Source organism: Antechinus flavipes, chromosome 1 (genome assembly GCF_016432865.1).
Source record: "Antechinus flavipes isolate AdamAnt ecotype Samford, QLD, Australia chromosome 1, AdamAnt_v2, whole genome shotgun sequence".
NCBI classification, from domain to species: Eukaryota; Metazoa; Chordata; class Mammalia; order Dasyuromorphia; family Dasyuridae; genus Antechinus; species Antechinus flavipes.
The window spans coordinates 578,171,660-578,190,811 of record NC_067398.1 but is presented as its reverse complement, the minus strand read 5'-3'; the positions used below and the strand labels follow the sequence as shown (position 1 = coordinate 578,190,811).

General features: G+C 31.0%; 2 protein-coding genes across 2 annotated transcripts in view; both read left to right on the top strand.

Annotated features, from left to right (window-relative positions):
- Positions 1 to 19,152, top strand: part of RAD54B (RAD54 homolog B) — a 110,826-nt gene that overhangs the window by 40,523 nt on the left and 51,151 nt on the right. The gene's annotated exons all lie outside the window — the stretch shown is intronic.
- Positions 42 to 8,024, top strand: FSBP (fibrinogen silencer binding protein). Its single transcript, XM_051970864.1, has 2 exons — positions 42 to 466; positions 6,348 to 8,024. Exons 1-2 carry the CDS (start codon positions 93 to 95, stop codon positions 6,868 to 6,870), a joined length of 897 nt encoding a protein of 298 aa, XP_051826824.1. The 5' UTR covers positions 42 to 92; the 3' UTR covers positions 6,871 to 8,024.

The following is a 19,152-nucleotide window of genomic DNA, read 5'->3' as shown; positions in this document are numbered from 1 at the left end:
CTGATCTTTTTTTCTGTTTGTGAAAAAGAGCTGAGCAGAGCCAGAGACTGCATGGTGGTTTCAGAAACTGCCTACTTAATTCGGAAATAACAATGGTTGGAAAGGCTAGATCTTCTAATTTTACCTTATCTGAAAAGCTTGATTTGCTAAAGCTGGTGAAGCCATATGTTAAAATTCTTGAAGAACACACTAATAAACATTCAGTAATAGTGGAAAAGAACAAATGCTGGGATATCATAGCAGATAAATATAATGCTGTTGGAGTAGATCGCCCTCCTCGTACAGCACAAGGCCTGCGTACCCTCTATAAAAGGCTCAAAGAATACGCCAAACAAGAGCTCTTGCAGCAAAAGGAGACTCTGTTAGATCATAGGAGCAGTATTTCTGAACCAACCAAGAAAGTTGTGGAAATGATTCCCCAGATTTCCAGTGTGTGCCTAGGAAGAGACAAGAACTATATACAAAGGTAAGATTTATTTTACTTTTTTTTTTTAACTGGAAAATTATGGCGCCTCCTATCTTTTGAGCTTTGCTTTGCTCTGATACTAAGATACAGATGTGCATAGTAAGCTTCACTACAGATGGGGAAATCGTGTCTTTGTTTTGTTTTGTTAAATACAAAAAAGTCACCTTGTAACTTTCTCTGCATTAAATTCATTTTTGTGTTTTTATTTTTACTTTCGTCTAGTTTCCAGATAGTGGGGGGAAAAAAAGAAATTTGTACTTGCAACCTATATCCTTTACCTAATTTAACAGTGAATTACTTAGATACAGGTTCAAAAAAGTTATCCCTTCACCTCCAATGCTCATTTTAGGCAAATTGCTAATGGGAGCTATATTTTGCATATAACTTTAAATAAAATTTTGAATTTTGGTATCAGGGAAGATAAACTTGATCCTTTATCTCCTAGTAGTATTCATAAATTATTATTGTCTCTAGATATTTAATACACTTCCAATTGAAAACAAATACAACCCTAAATGAATAATGAAAACATTTTTACACGTTAAGAAAATATTTAAATAATTTTTAGCAGCTTATTTTACATCTTGAACACATTTATAAGTAGGAGAGTTTTTGCTTTTTTGGCTTTTTGTACGTTAAGATTAGTAATTTCTCTTTGTTGTGTTTTTAGCACTCAGGTTTGAATTACAGGTCAAAAAGTAAGTGTGAAGGCTTTCTCTTAAAACTTTCTAATTATGTTATATCTCTACAAGCAATTTTTTCCCTTTAGGGTGAGTAGACAGTTATGTTCAATTTCATTTTAGATTTATACAATTAGGTACCCAACTGAGAATCATTAAAGCCATTAAAAAAATCTAAGTTGAAGTAATTTGAAAACTAAAAAGGTCAACTTTTATTAGCATTCTGCTCTGATTAGATATCTTCCAATTGCATTTATTGTGGACTTTGAGTTACTTTTCATTCATTCAGCAACCAGTGTCTTCCAAAAAATACTTCCTGATGTCTTCCTCTTTATATAGACTTTATACTTCTAGAATTGCTATTAGCTAGTGAAATGCTTTTTAAATTATGAAAGAGGCAAGAAAAAAAATTATCATCCAGAGATGATATCAGTTTTTATACTTAGCTGAGAGAACCTTAAAAAAACCTAGTTTATTTGTACAATTAGGTATTGGTTATAATTAGTTGATAATACAGGATAAATAGTTAAGGCAAACTAGAATTTTGGCATGCAGTGATCTAATTAATGGTATTATTGGTTAAAATAAATGGAATGATTACTGATTATCTTAACATGACATAGACTTTGAAAATTAACATTCAATAACAGGAAATTTATAGAGGTTTTCCACTTGTTAATTATCAGAAAATGCTTTCATTTATCATTGTAGGGTAAAGGGTCCCTTGAATTATGTGTACAATGCCTTTGCACAGGTTTTTTGTTTGCAACCTTATTCCAAGGAAAAATATGTACAAAGCTTAAATTATCCAAAATCAAATTAAACCAAAAATTTTTTTAAAGTGCTGATACTGAGAATGAATTATAAATGGAGGGTATCTGCTTACAATGGATCATTTCATCCTTTTACTACTAAAAGGCAAATATTTTTAAAATTGAATAATAGCTTTTTATTTTCAAAATACATACAAAGATAATTTTCAATATTCACCCTTGCAAGCCCTTGTGTTCCAGATTTTTCTCCCTCCTTAACCTCCACTCCTCTCCATTGGCAGCAAGTAATCCAGTATATGTTAAACGTGTGTAATTCTTCTATATATATTTACACATTTATCATGCAAGGTAAATAATTTATTGTTTTCTTTTTATAGATGTAGAAATTTGGGCTCAGAGTTTATGACTTGTTCAAAATCATTTAGCTAATCAGTTATAGAACTGTAATAAATACCAGCCCTTCTAATTCCAAGTCCAGTGGTTTTTTCACCTCACCATACTGCCTGTCACTTAATGTTTTTTTTAGAGATTTGAGTGTATTAGAGAAAGTAGTGAATATGCATTCTCTATAATGAATGTTCAAAGTATGCAAAATTTCCTAGATTGAGAGGGATTATGAATCATGCCTTTAAAAGGATTGTATACTTTGTTACTTTGTACAATATATATATTATACTTTTTGCTATCTTCTGAATTTCCTTTTTCTTTTTTCCACCTGTCTTTACTTTTCTTCTACTACTGTTAAGGGTGTTCACTTTTAGGTTCTTGGATAATATGAATAACTCTTTAAGATTTTTTCCATTTAATATTATAGATATTTACCATACAATTTAAGTAATTTAAGATGCTACTAATCTCAAAATGCCCTAAAATATTTATATCAACTTAAATTAATTGTTTCATTACTTTTTTACTTGTTTGTTTAAAACAAGAATCTGCAATTCAAGTGACCTGGGTTCTGGTCTTAGCTCTGCCATTAATAGCTTTGTGGCACTGGTCAAGTTACTTAATACCTCTAGTTCTGAGTTTTTTCATCTACAGAGTAAGGATATTAAACTAAATCTAAAGTCTTTCTCAGGTCTTAACTATTAATGATTCAGTAATACTAAGCTTGCCTATTGATTTCCTCAAGTGCCCTGTTTATTCTTCAGAAGGAAAAACATCACTGTGAATAAGAATGTCTGATTATACTACTTTTGTAGAATTTGTTTTGTATATTCTTTGGTTTTTAAGTTCCTTGAATTGACATAGCTCTTTTAAAATCATATATTGATACGAATGAATTTTCACTTATATTTTGATTCTCAGAAAAACCTTTTTTTTTTAAAATATCAGCACTCTATCCCTTTAAATGACCTTCTCTAGAATAATTTTACACTCATTATGATTTTTTACAATGTTCTGACTAAAACAGAACATAGGATTATGTATATGATATTGTTATTTTACTATGCTTATTCTTAATTGAGATTAATACACCCAATTAAGTCATACTCTCTGGGAAAGGGATGGCAAATTAAAAAAAAATCCAGAGTAATACTAAAAGCTCATTCTTAATCACTTAAACCTCTCCCCTATCTAGATTTTTGAGCATAGTTTCTAATATACAATTAAACTTGCTTCTTATTGATTTGAATTATATCTTTATTTTCTTATCTTGATATCTTAGAGGAGGTGATGTTAAAAAAATGAAATGTTAAAAATACATTTGGGGAAAAGGTTTTTGAAGAAACTTTTTCAATCCATAGACTGGAGTATAAAAAATTGAGTGCCTTAAAGTTGGTAACATACTTTCTTCAGAATTTGTGAGATAGGAAGTACAAGGAATCATAAGAGTAACAGTATTGTTATGTATATTATCTCAGTTGAGCCTCTTAACAGTATCTCATAGATACTTCAGATAATATTATCCTTATTTTGTATGTGAGGAAACTGAGGCTGGGATATTTTTAAGTGATTTATCTGTGGTCACTTAATTATTAAAAGTATCAGAAGCAGGATTCAAACCTCGGGGTTCTTCATCTACTATTATACATGAGAAATTGAGTTGAGACAGGTTAATTGATTAGTCCATGGTCATACAGCTAGTGAATAATGGCTCTGAACTTTTGAAAAAATAAAAAATATTGGTAGTTGCAAGAGATGGAAGCTTTTTGTCTATAGTCATAAGATTTAAATTTTTAAAAAATATATTGGCTCAACCCTCCTTTAAAGTTGCAGTCATGGAGATTATTTTGTATTTTTGGTCTCAATGGATTTTATGGCCCAGGTGTGTATTGTGGCCCAGCTTTATTCTATGAGTCTGTTTTCTGAGAACCAGCCTAGAAAAGTTGTCTTCAACCGAAAATTGGCCATCAGATAATGATCTCTTCCCCTTCTCCCCCTCAGTGACTCTGAACTAGAGTGAAGAAGAGCTTGATTTGCATCTATGTAAGGAGGTACTCATGTATGAAATTAGCCAATATTCTGTTCTAGAATTTAATATTTTTTCTTAATACTGTACATTTCACATTCTTTATTTTATTTGTATCTCTTAAGCAGATAACTTAACTTTTTTCTTTTTTAATATCATGTATACTGATAAATTTGAATTTATAATTCCATCAAGCTCTTTCTTAAGGGTTATACACTTGGACTTTTTAGTTTTAAAAGGAAATGAGACTGGAGAGTAATTTATCAGAAAAATGGAAGAATGTAAAAATCAAGATATTTGGGGCATATTTCACTCTTTTCAACAAACATTTTTAAAAGTATCTGTAGTCTTTATGTGCAGAGGGGAGAAAAAGAGAAGATTTAGATGAGAAATCGTTGACTATAGTTGAACTTTTAGTCATTGATTTGGTGATAAGATTTAAATTATTGAATTGCTAAATGCATATGCGTATATGCTATATCCCAAAAGTCTACTGTACTTTGAAATGTTAACAGTTTAAAATTGAAATTTTGGGAAATTTTGTATATATAATTAGTAATCATTAATACATTTCAAGCTTTTGACAAAAACTAATATTTCTTCAAGAATGTGTACTTTGTGATATAATCTATATTTTAAAATTTATACCATCATAAAAATCTGTAATATTACCTCTTTCCTTTCTTCCCAAATTGTTTCATTATATTTTGCAAATTGCTAGTCATTTAATAGCATTAAATTAATGCATAAAAAAATAGGATGGCTGAGGAAATACTATCACTTCAAGATATATTGGGAGGAGCAATAGGTTTGGAATTGGAGGACCCTTGTTCAAATATTAGCTCCCCTGCTTGTCTAATTTTTTTTTTTTTTCCTGAGGCAATTGGGTGACTTGCTAAGGCTCACACAGGTAGGAAGTGTTAAGTTTCTAAGGTCAGATTTGAACTCCGGTCCTCCTGACTTCAGGGGCTGGTGCTCTATCCACTGTATCACCTAATTGCCCCCTATTTGTCTAATTTTGACTCAGAGGAGAATTCATTGGAATAGGAAGAGGGATTTGAAGATTTAGGCTGAAGTAGAAAAAGCACACACATCTGAAGGTCTAGAAAACATTAAATTGCCATATGTATCAGGCTATGTGATTTCTCCTCTGCCCGCTGAGTAGGAGTCATAGGTTCCCTAGAATCAGCCTGCTACTTTTGGCTTATTCCTTAGGTTTATGCGTGTTAAAATGTGATTTTGGTTTTTATTTTTCCTTTACTTAATGGTAGGTGGTTGTCATATGCAGTTAGATAAAATTTGCACATGGAATTTAAAAACATTCAAGAGACATAATTTCTAGGTAATTTAGTCATTTTATTAACAAGGCCAGCCCATTTATTAATAAAAGGATGGTCATTTGGCCGTCTCTCTAGACCAAAGATCCTTCATGGTGGTAGGCTCTCACAGCTTATATGCCTTTGGAAAAGTAGGTTGGAAAAGTCAATACTGATTGGTTAACAGTTAGTGAGAATGAGTATTACAAAGAGAAGATGGACTATATTACAGTAAGGATCTTGTGATATATGACCTGGGTCATCCAAATCTTGGTCAAAGGGACTTATCAATTTCCATTTCATATCTCTGACAAAAGAGAAAATCAACATTTTCGAAACCTCTCTGAGCAAAATGAATGCCCAAACTTATAATTTCTTCTACTGTTTGATTAGATCTTGGCCTGGATAAATTTCTACCAAAGATTTCCCATATGGTTGATTTCTAAATGAAGAAGTAGAAAAGGGGAAAAAATCTTAGTCCTAATACAATAATTAATTATTAAATACAAAAAAATTGTTAAATCATTTTTTCACATACAATGTGATTCTGAGACTAGAATTTTAGAATATTATTATTTGTATTTTAATTAAAATGACCGGCTTTAAATGTTAAAGATTTACAGGATTTAGGAAAACATGTACTCTAAATATGCTTTTGTTTCATTTCATTTGATGTATATGTTTGTGTGTGTGCTTTAGTGCAAACGTGGATAAGGAAGCGCATGCAGGTACCAGTTTGCCACAGGTGATGTTGGATCACCATCCTGTTGCTATTACAGTGGAATTGGACCAAGAAGAAGATATTAAACCACCTCCTTCACTAATTGTAGATTCTCAACAGAATGAGACATTAGAGCAAAGAGAAGAACATGAACTGGTCCATGTTATGGAGAGAGCTTCACCTTCACTTTCCTCTGTTGATACAAGAATGACATTATCACCATCTTCTCTTCCAAGAAGAGATGAATTTTTTAGACATGAAAGTGGAGAACATTTTAGACCATTATTTGGATATGATCCACAAACATTGCAAATGATCAAGGAGGAGCATCAGGTAATTTTAGAAAATCAAAGAAAATTTGGACTCTATGTTCAAGAAAAAAGGGATGGATTAAAGAGAAGGCAGCAGCTTGAGGAAGAGCTTCTAAAAGCAAAAATCAAAGTGGAGAAACTGAGAGCAATACGCTTAAGACGGGATCTTCCTGAATACAACAGCGTCTAATTATTTATCTTTTCTTGTCTGAATAATCTGAAAATTTCACCTGTGATTTATTTAATTAAATTGTTTTGACAGAGTCAGTTTCATAAGGGAATATGCAGGATGAGAATACATATTCCTAAAATACTAGTTTCCACTGTTATATTTAAAAGTTTCTTATTTCAGATCTTTTGATTGATATGTCTGTAATTCACATTTTAAAATTTTCTCCTAAATTTTATATGTGAGTAGTTTTAATGGCTGGTCTTAAAGATGTTTTTTACTTTTTTCATTTAAGTTAGTAAAAATGTTTTAGAAAAAACTTGCACTTCTGGCCTAGAAATATTCAAGTTGATCTTTAAAAGAGGGAAAATGCCAATTAGAGATTTTCTAATAATCTTTTAAAAGTGTGATAATTTATTAAAAATTAGTTACTCTATATGACACTGATTTTCATATCTTACTCCCTTTTTAAAAAATATTTTTGATGTCTTTTTACATTAGTCATTTTTGAAATTACTGCTCTTCTCTGCCCTTCCTAAAAGGAATTCTCCCTTGTAACAAAGGAAAACAGTTAAGCAAAACCACCAGATTTAAGTGTATAATTGACAGCATATACAACATTCTGCCCTAGTATTACTACCCCTTTGCTGAGAAAGAGGTCACACCTTAATGATTTTAAAGATTAAATCATAGAAACATAGAGTTTTACAGCTTTAAGGGACCTTATAAGAGATCATACCCTCTCATTTCATAAAGGAAGAAACTGAGATGCAGGCAAATTAAGTGGTTTTGCAAAAGTTACAAACTAGTTATTGACATGATATAGTATTAGACTCCATTTCTGATTTAGAATCCAGTCATCTTTTTATTATGCCATAAATATCACCACCCATTTTAAATATTCCAAATTGTGGTTAGCTTAGAAGAAAAAAATTATGTAAATATATGTGTGTATATGTACATATTATGTGTACAGAAAAAAAAGATGTTTCATTAAAAAATTCATTTCAAAGTTGTGGCAAGGGAATTTTGTAAATTATTTTTACTTTGCATAAAAATGAAGAAAACTTATCCACTTTTTGTGTATTTGGCTTGTAACCTTAAAATTTGCCTTAATTTAATACTTCTCAGTATTCAGTGGTATTTCAATAAAAATTAGTATTGAAAAACTAAAATAGTAGTGTGTTACATTTACCAAAATAAAGTAACATATCCAGATTTATTTGTAACCTATGATATGATCTGAGACCCTACTCAGGTGTTTTCCCAAAACTTATTCCAGTTGTATAAAATTTATAGATTTTGAACATAGAAATTCTTGACTTTAAAAAATAAATTTCAAAGTATGTCTTATTCTTGAATAAAAAATTATTACTACATGTAACATAAAAATTTGTTAAAAGGTAAAATTGCCATCATCATTCAGATACTTCTGATACTCAATATAATCCAGATATTTTGAATAGTTATTAAAATGTGTAGATGATTTAAATTTTTTTGCTTTTTTATCCAAATAAGTTTGTATAGACTTAACCTGTATCTCATTACAACTCATTGTTTAATGATAACTTATAGAAACTTTCCAGTTAAATTCTAGAAACATACTTAAAGTTGTGAAGTATTGAAATATTTAAAAAAATTTTTTCTAGGTCTATCAGCCTTTTATTTCTATTTCTTGCGACTTTACTCCATAATGTTGTTGATTAGAAATGGACTTCTGAGAAAATTTAGATATGTGGTTTTTACATAGCAATTGCTTACGTCTCTTGGTTGAATGGAGCGAAAATAGAAACCTTTGGGGGGAAAATTGATTTTTTTTAAATGTATGTGCATTTTTTAATATATGCATTCTTTTGAATTTAAAATAGTTCACTTTTTTCTTTGTTGCAGTACCTTAAATTCTAAAATTCATTTTCTTTACGTCTTTTCATTTTCATTTTGTATTCTGAATTCTCTGGTAGATATATTACACAGATTTAGGGCTTACTTTCTAAAATTTACCATTTATTATTAAAGGTGAATTTCATTGAAGCTTTTCAGAAGAATATAGGCTAATTCATTAAGAGTAAGAAAATAGTTTTATGGAATTTTTTTCTTTTCCTTTCAATAAGCATTTATTCAGCAGGCCAGGCACTGTTGATACAAAAGCAAAAATAGCTTATACTCTGAATGGAAAAGGGGGAAAGAAAGAAGGTAGGAGAGATAATATTTAGGATATTGTGCAAACAGATAAGTATAAAATATGTACGAAGCAGAAACAAGTAATTTTTTATAGGAACAAATTGCTCACAACTTGAGGGTTCAAGAAAAACATTGTGTAGAGAATGGCACTTAAGTAGATCCTTGAAGGAAGCTAAAGATTCTAAGAGGTGAGGTTAAGATGAGAGAGAGTATTATAGGCATGGAATCCTTGGGTGCCATTATGGCTTGATTACTGTGGGGAGCTGCAAATCTGCTGGTGGGGCACAGTACTCCACAGTGATAAAATGACTTGATGATGGCCTACTTTGAGATAGCAAAGTGCTGTTTTCTTGAATTTTTAATTTAATGTACTATTGTTACTATATCCACATATATTTGAACTATCAATTTCTGTATTTATTAAATTTTTTATGGAGCATTCCTTGTTTTAGAATTGCATTTACATACACAAGTTATATTAAATAGCTAATAGATTAAAAAATGAAGAGGCCTATTAGCACTTACCCACATCCTATCTTCCCACTCTTCACCTATTCTTTAAATTCCATTCAGTGACTTGGTGAAAGTGACAAATATTTCCTACAGATGGACAAATTAAATTAAACAAGAATTTGGCAGATAGAGGTCTTTCTCTCTACTCTTAAGATATGTATCTGCTAAAGATCATCTCGAATTCTGCATATATACTTTGTCTAGATTTAAGCTAAGTATACAGTAAAGAATCTTACTGTATTATTGAGAAGATAAAGAGATCAGGACTATATGCTAATATGGTCACATAGATTTAGTTTAATGAATGGCTGGACTTAAAGGTTAGTTATTATGATTCATTGTGAACATGACAAAAAATTTCCAATGACGTGTCCCAATTTTTATCAAATTCTTAGATAAAAGCATATATAGCTTGCTAATATTTTGATGGCATTAACTGGAAAAGAATTCTCTGAGACATTTGATGACAGAGTTTGGATTCAAAAAGATCTTAAAAGATCTATTAGAGCATTGAGCTGGATCTGAAAAGGTGAAATTGAAGAGGGATCTTGCAGTTAGATTAAAAAAAAAAAGCTTTCTATGTACATAATTAGAGGAGCCATGGTTAGACAGTCTGAAAAAGATCTTGGTGTTCCAGTAGACTGCGAATTGAATATGAGCCAGCTTTCTGATATAGAAGCCAAAAAAATGAATGTGTTCTTAGGTTTCCTTAAAATTCCACAATTTCTAGGAATAAAGAAGTGATAGTTCTTCTGGATGTTGTCTATCAATAGAGCTCGTCAGGAATGTTTTATTGAGTTCTAAATGCAACAGTTTAAGAAAAATATCTAGAGAGTATCTAGAAAAAAACAAACCGAATGTTAAAAGGCTTAATTCCATGAAAGGATTGGTAAAGAAATTGAAAGATTCAGAAGGGATATGATGGCTAACTTCCAAGTATTGGAAGAGTTGCTTTGTCTGCTTTCAAAGAACAAATATAGGAGCTTTGAGTAGAAATTACAGAGAGGCAAATTTAGACTTGACGTTAAGATAAATTTCCTAACTATTAGAACTTTCCAGAAATGAAATGGGTTGCTTTTAGAGGAGGTAGATTGTCCCTATTTGGAGGCCTTTAAATATCCAGTAGTGACTGGATAGCCACTTGTCAAATATGTTATGGTGAAGATTCCCTTCATATACTGTTGAGGTCCCTTCCAGATCTTAGCATCTGTGATTCTGAAAGATCATAGATTGGCATTAAAGTAAGAGTTAAACTTTCTCCAGAAAATTAATAACAATTGATTTTCTGAAACATGTATGACTAGAAAGCATACAAGAGTTTTAGTTAGGTTCAGTCATTATTAGTTAACTTAGCTTTGTGCATATGTATATAACAGACACCTAAAATCAATTTGAATATTGAAAATGCTTACAACATAGCTGATTGTATCTTGGATTTATAGTTGGAAAGGACTGACACCATCTAGTTCAGCTTCCTTGTTTTATAAATGAAGGAACTGAAGACATGGGTATTAATTGATGGTAAGTGAAAAGTGTTATTTGCTTATAGATCCTCTGATTCTAGCAGCAGTAATCTTCATTCTTTTACCTCATGTTTTATTTCCATTTAAAATGAAATTTATTTCCATTTAGGGTTTTTTCCCCCAAATTTATAGTGTACTTAGATTTTTCATAAAGAAATAAACTTTTGCATAAGTCAAGTAAACAATATATATATTTAAACCTATTTAGCTAATGATTCTAATTCTTTAGATTTAAGTGATTGATAGCTGTTAGGAAATATGGCATATATATAGTAAACTTTTATGGACAAATTAAAAATAAATTCAGAGAAAAACAAGTCCTCTCAATTCTAACATGCCTCTAGATTTCTTGAAATACTATACTTGCATCAAATAAGTTCCTTTTTTTGTTTCATGAGAAATCAGCTTTGTATAATTTGATTTTTCAATGACCTTTCTCCCCAGCATTTCTTTAAATAATCATTCTTGTGTATTTAGATGCATATGCTTAAACCATGTATCATCTTCTATGTGCCTTCTTTATAATAATCTCAAATTTTAAATAGTCACATTTAAATAATGTAGATAGTGGATTGAAACAAATTATGTTTCAATTATAGAGATTGCACAAATCTATTTGAAAATATTTTGTTAACAGTGTTCTTTTAAAATATAAAGTAAAAAATTTGCTACTTTTATTGTTCATGTTTAAGTTGTGTTTAAAGTAGGGAATAGAATAGTATAATGGAAAAATGTCCTAGGAAAGAATGAAAAATTGATTGAGATGCTCAAGCAAAAATGCTTATTATTATCTATATGTTCATGCTTTCAAGAATTAAGACGGGTCAAAGTTGGTAATTATTTGTAATTACAAATTGTACAATTTAAAAAACTGAGAACACGAAATGGATTCTTAATGCTTTGAATATACTAAAGGATAATTTAAAATTTATATACTTGGTAATAAAATTAAAGGAATTATGTTTTTAAGTTAACACATGCCATTTAAAAAAATTAACATGGTATGTTACATACATGGGGTATCCCAAAAGTCTTAGTGCACTCTCTTGGGAGACCCTTTGTAATAATACTTTCATAATTACTATTGAGCATCACATTTTAGATTTAGTAATACCATGTATTATTGATTATTCTTATGTATATGTAAATAATAGCACTTTAAAATATTTAAGTGATATTTACAAATAAGTGTGCTAAATTATCAGCTTAAATATATGTATTGTAATTTGTGCAACTGGTTACTGTGTTTAGTTTTTCTAACCAAATATAATTTATAATGGAAAGAAAATTAATTATAGTCATTAAGAGTTCCATTTTTAATGGATTAAAGGCCATAATGTTTGTTTGAAATTGACAAAAATTTTTAGTATTTAAATAATTTCAGCATTTCATGCATATTAATTAGATTGCTACATAATCTATTCTTAAGATAATTTATTTTAAATTTTTATTTTCATTTGCTATTATTGTTCTTGCCTCATATTTGCTATTGAATTGTTACTTGCCAAAAGAATGTAGTAAAATACATATTCCCATAATGTCAATGAGATATTAATCTGAAAGTAATCTTTTGACACAAATAGTCCAATTTTTAAATTCATAATGATATTTTTATGTCATACATTATGCATAGTAGTATCCAATTTTTTAACTTGAAAGGAAAATATTGTAGATGTTTGTAAATACTAAGGGTTCTTGTGCATATATTTTTAGATAATTTTTATTTCAATAAAATTAGTGAAGTGTTTTAAACTTTAATTTACATTATGGTATGCATTCATGTTTACTACAGATTGGATAATTTTTAGTGTTGTATTTTCATAACTTTTGCCATTAAAATACTAGTTTACAAAAATCTCTAAACAGTAGTGAGTTGGATTAAAATATATTTTTAAAGATTCTTAAATTTTTTGCTTTATATAGAACTTTATCTCAATAGAGAACAGAATGACTAATTGGATTTCATATTAAGAATGTGTATAAAGCTATGACTTATGCCAGAAGTGTCAGATAGTGGGCTGAAAAAGATTTTAATATAATTAAGAACTATTTAGCAAAATAAATAAAAATATATTAGATGATTTTGTTGTTCAGTTAGTATTAGACCCTTGTGACCCCGTTTGGAGTTTTCTTGGCAAATATACTAGAATGGCTTGCCATTTCCTTTTCATTCATTTTTCATATGAGGAAACTGAGACAAAACAGAGTTAAGTGTCTTTCCCAGGATCATACTGCTAGTAAATATTTGAGGCCAGACTTGAACTCAGGAAAATGCATCTTCCTGACTCCAGTTCCAGAACCCTATCCTACTTCATCACCTACTCAGCCTCAGACATTTACTAGTTATGGAATTCTGGGTGAGTAACTTAACTCTACCTCAGCACCTCATTTGCAAAATGAGCTGGAGAAGAAAATGATAAAGCACTTCAGTATCTTTGACATGAAGACCCTTAATTGGAATCTCAATGAGATGGAAGGGAGTGAACAACAAAAAAACACAGTAGACCATAATGTTAATAAGTGGTTTTCCAAGTCAATATATTGCCCATGGGGTCTATATGTCCTGTTTAATGCCAGCATCACTGTTTTATTAAAACATTTATTCTTCAAATTTTTATTGTATCTTTTATTTTCATAATGCATTAATTTCCCATAATATTTCACCTTCCACATCCAGAGAGCTAATTTTTTTTCCACAATAAATACAAAAGAATGGGTGGGGGAAAGGGGATGGGGAGTGGGTAGATGGTGTGGGTGGGTAGACAATAGTTGAACCTAATAAAAGAAGATATTTGCAGAGTTATACATTTTATGCTTTCTTCTACAACCATAGATTTTTATTGCTGCAAAAAAGAAAAAGATACACATTCTTATCTTTTGGAGGCCAAACTTGCTCATTTTGATTCCATATTGTTGATTTTCAAGGTTTTTTGTATCTGCATTGTTATAATCATTAACATTGTTTTCCTGATTCTATTTACTTCATTTTTTTGTCAGTTAATATAAATCTTCCCTTGTTTCTCTCTTTTCCTTGTTTTGTTTCTACAGTGCCTTAATATTTCATTATATCACTATACTGTCAGTTGGGGAATGCCCCAGTTCATGTGCATCTACTTTATTTCCAATCATTTCCTAATATAAAAGGAGCTACTATAAATATTTTAATGCAGATAAGACTTTTCTTTATATATCTGTATGTTTAATAATGGAATTTCTGGACCAAAAAAGTTTTAGGCACTTTCTTAGCATAATTGAAAACTTTCTAAGAAAGCTTTAAAGAAAATTAAACCTAACGCCTTTTTATGATTTTTGTTTGTTGAAGACATTCAGCATTAATGGTAACGGACAGGATCTTTCATTGTAAAATCCTAAGTCACTATAGGATTTTACATACCTAACTGAATGTATTTTCATTCAGTCTTTTTTTTGCTTTTTTATGTAACCATTTAGGTAGCACAATTTTATAATTATATCCATCATCAGTCATTTATCCTTTTTTTTTTTTTTTTCTAAGTAAATGTAGAAGTATGGTGCCAATATCAAAAAGAAACTAGGCCATGGGGGTAGGTAGCGGCACAGTGGAAAGAGCACCAGCTCTGAAGTCAGGAGCACCTGAGTTCAAATCTGGCCTCAGACACTTAACACTTCCTAGCTGTGTAATCCTTGGCAAGTCACTTAACCCCAGTTGCCTCAGCGAGAAAAAAAAAAAAATAGGCCATAGTGAAGCTTGGAAGTACAAACTAAGATTAAAGTAGATATAATGGAGTATATTGGATGCTGAACTAAAAATCCGAAAGATTTGTATTTAAACCCTATCTCAAACATTAGATTCTGTTTCCTTTATGTGCAAAATAGGAATAATGTCTATAGTGTTTATTTCATAGATGTAGATAAGACAATGCTTGTAAAAATGCTTTGCAAACTCTATCTACAGGTTTTGGTCTGCTTATCAGTCATTTCTTTTGGGAAGGGGACTGGTATTCCAAGAAGCACTAATTTATCTAGATAGTCTGAGTCTGTTTATTCTGAGTAATTCTAATATGGTCACTTGTTAATTCTCTGAATGTATTTTGAATAATTTCTTGTACCATTGTCTATTTGGGTTTAAAATCACAAATAGTAAAGTTAACTGAAAAGGGATCAGGGAGAAAGGATATCATGCTTCTGGATTTATATAGGAATCCCGTTACATTTCAAAGTCATTTATAAATGATTTTTTTTAATGACCTGAATTTTATATGTTAACTAAATTTAAATGTCAAGTGATAGCAAAAGACCATCAGTAATGTGCAGATTACAGTCCATCCATGCCTGCCTATTTTATTGAGCTTTTGTTCCTATCATTTTTTTTCCCTGTCCAAACACAATTTAACAAATCTACAACTGTGCCTGGCATTAATCCTAGTGCTTTAACTTAATCATTAATACATATGCTTTTGTAAATTTTCCAGATATCTCAAATGTTCTATAGAACTTTTTCACTTTCTCTTGATGTTGTAACATTGGAGCTCTCTAGCTCTTTGCATTTTATTACTCATTTTAATAAAATTTTATAATTTTATAAAATCAATTTTATCAATTACTTATTTACTTATATTATCTCATATTTTATCAAATTTTATCAATCTATCATTGTAAATTTTATTTAGCTTTTTCAGTCTTTATCCAGCATCATTTGATATTGCTGACTACATTCTTTTCCTGGAAATCCTCTCTTCTCTTGTCTTTTCAAGATACTTCTTTCTTCTGATTTTCCTCCTACATATCTAACTTTGCTCAATATAAATGATCTTCTCTTTAAACTTTTCCTGTAATCTCATCAAGTTCCTTGGGTTTAATCTCTATGCAGATGACCTACCTATCTTAGTCTCTTAAGATTTGTGGGGAGAAAAAAAGTGAATTCTTTTCCTACCTACTTCATATATATATTTTATTATATATTTATTTTTGAATTTAACTCCCCATCACCAGCTGCCTGCTGAGTATTTCAAATTGCATATTCTGGAGAATTACCTTAAAGTCAATGTATCTAAACCAATTTTGTCTTTCTCCAAAGACCATTTTTAAAATCAAATTTTTTATTTCTATCAAAGATACTAATGTTCTTCCAATCTTCCAGATTCATAACATTGTGGGCAGTTTTAACCCTTTAATCTCTTTCACCCAACGTTTTCAACCGATTGCCAGTTCTTACTATTTCTACCTTTATTTTTGTTGTTATTCAGCCATTTAGTCATGTCCAACTCTTTGTGACCCCAGGGATCATAGTATTCCTGGCCTTTCTATCTTTGAAACATTGTACAGTGTTCTTCTGGTACTGCTCATTTCACTTTATGTCGGTTCATAAAAGTTTTCCTGAGTTTTTCTGAACCTATTCCATTAAGTTATTTTTTATAGTACAATAGTATTCTATCACAATCACCACTAATTCAACCATTCCCCAACTGATATGACCTCTTTTCTTTACACAAGTAATGGCAGTGTGATTTAAATAGTTCTAAGAAAGGTAGAAATGGGCAGGTAGAGAGGGGAATATAGTTTGGCCAGGGTTACAGAAGCTTTTAAAAATCCAAATATGGGTTAATTGCCATATGAGCAGTTTATCTTCTTATCATATAATTACCAGTGAAATTTATTGGGTAAGAGTGTTTTGGTCAAATCTACAATTAAGGAAAGTCATTTAAGTAGCTGAGTGGAGAATGAGGAGAGACTTGATGCAGGGAAACTAATTATGAAGCCATTACAGTTGTCTAGACAAGAGGTGATCAGGCCCTTAACTAACATGATGGCTGTGTAAATGAAGAAAAGGCCTGATGTGAGAGATTGTACGGTAGAACTGGCAAGATTAGGCAACTGATTGTATATGTGGGGTGATGGAAACAGTGAGGAGTCAGGGAAAGCACTAGTCTTATAGACTGGATAGATTAGAATAATAGTAACACTTTTCTTTTTTAATTAAAGCTTTTTATTTTCAAAACATGCATGGACAATTTTTCAACATTGACCCTTATAAAACCTTGTATTCTAAATTTTCTCTTCCTCTCCCCCCACCCCTCCCTGCTAGGTGGCAAATAAATAGTAATATCTTTCATAGAAGTAGGGAAATCTGCTTATGGAAAAATGTGTTTTAATGTACTACTGTTTTGTTCTATTTTCCTTTTACCTTCTTAGTGATTTTTCAGACCATAACTCTCTTCCATTGCCACTATTCTCCTATATGTTCCCCCATTAGAATGCAAGCTTCTTGAGAGCTAGGACTGTCGTAGTTTTGTGTTTTTATCCTCATTGGTTAGAAGAGTGCTTGAACATGATGAGTGCTTAATAAATAATATTCATTTATTCTACAGTATTTGCCTTCCCTCAGTCCAGCCAGTCTAGTAGTCTCTATAATCCTTGTGCCTAGATAAATGTACTCCCTCATTTTTTCCCTCATAGAATCCCTTTCTTCCATCAGGATTTAGCTCAAGCACTCCCTTCTTGACCTTCCCAACTGTAGTGAACTCTTTTCCTAATTACTTCACATATATTTTATTATATATTTATTTTTGAATTTAACTTAACTTATATTTTATTTCACATATATATTTATTTATATGTACGTTATCTCTCCTGAAAGAATGTAAGTAGGGAATAGAAGTTGTTTTGTCTGTGTGTTTTGGGGAGGGCTGTATCTGCATCATTCGGCACAATGCCTACCACATAATAGTTGCTTAATAATGCTTGTTGATTGATTGCCATGTGACCGGTTCATTTTTCTTTCTATTATGTAATTACCTAATGATTTCTTTTATTTTTGCTGTTCTCATTTCTTCATTTTGTTGTATAATACAATCTGCTCACATTTACCAGATGCCCCTCCTTTGCCATCTTTGTGATACTCCTTTTAAATTCTTCAGTTTTGTTCTTTATCTTGCTACAGTAACAAAATTGGTAGAATTTTAGTATTAAAAGGATGGGCTTAAGTTATAAAACTGTGCGTACCCTTTAACCCAGCAGTCTTTGGCTTATATCCCAAAGAGATATAAAGGAGGAAAAGGGACCTACATGTGCAAAAATGTTTGTGGCAGCCCTTTTTGTAGTGGCAAGAACCTGGAAACTGAGTGGATGCCTATCAATTGGAGAATGGTTGAATAAATTGTGGTATATGAATATTATGGAATATTATTGTTCTGTAAGAAATGGCCAGCAGGATGATTTCAAAGAGTTCTGGAGAGACTTATATGAATTGATACTAAAATTATGGTAAAGCAGGGGATAGGGTCTGGGATAGACTCCAGATACTAGGTCTGGAGTCAGGAAGACCCAAGTTCAAATTTGACCTTAGATTCTTACTAACTGTGTGACCTAAATTGATGCTAAGTGAAATGAGCAGAATCAGGAGATCATTGTACACGACTACATCAATATTATACGATGATCAATTCTGATAGAAGTGGCTCTCTTCAACAATGAGATAATTCAAACCAGTTCCAATTGTTTAGTAATGAAGAGAACCAGCTTCACCCAGAGAGAAGACTATGGGAAAGGAGTATGGACCACAACATAGCATTTCCACTCTTTCTGTTATTGTTTGCTTACACTTTTGTTTTCCTTCTGGGTTTTTTTTTCTTTCTTTCTAGATCCAATTTTTCTTATGCAGCAAGATAATTGTGTAAATGTGTATGTATGCATATATATATATATATACATATATATTTATTTATTGCATTTAACATATACTTTAACGTATTTTACATGTATTAGACTATCTGTGATCTAGGGTGGGAAGGAGGAGATAAGTTAGAACAGAAAGTTTTGCAAGGGTCAATATTGAAAAATTACCCATGCATACTTGACCTTTTATCTTTCCATCTTCCAGCTTTATACCTTTATTGTTGTTCATTAATTTCAATCATGTCCAACTCTTGGTGATCCCACTTGGGATTTTCTTCACAAACGTAATGGAAGTTTAACATTTCCTTCTCCAACTCATTTTACAGATGAGGGATTGGAGACAGAATTAAGGGACTTGATTTAGGTCACACAGCTAATAAGAATCTAAGGTCAAATTTGAACTTGGGTCTTCTTAATTCCAGACCTAGTACCC

What these genes read in the sequence shown, in the direction of transcription:
- FSBP (XM_051970864.1), top strand. Translation starts at nt 93, where the DNA reads ATGGTTGGAAAGGCTAGATCTTCTAATTTTACCTTATCTGAAAAGCTT. An exon ending in GACAAGAACTATATACAAAG is followed by an intron (nt 467 to 6,347) that starts GTAAGATTTATT and finishes TGTGTGCTTTAG; the next exon opens with TGCAAACGTGGATAAGGAAG.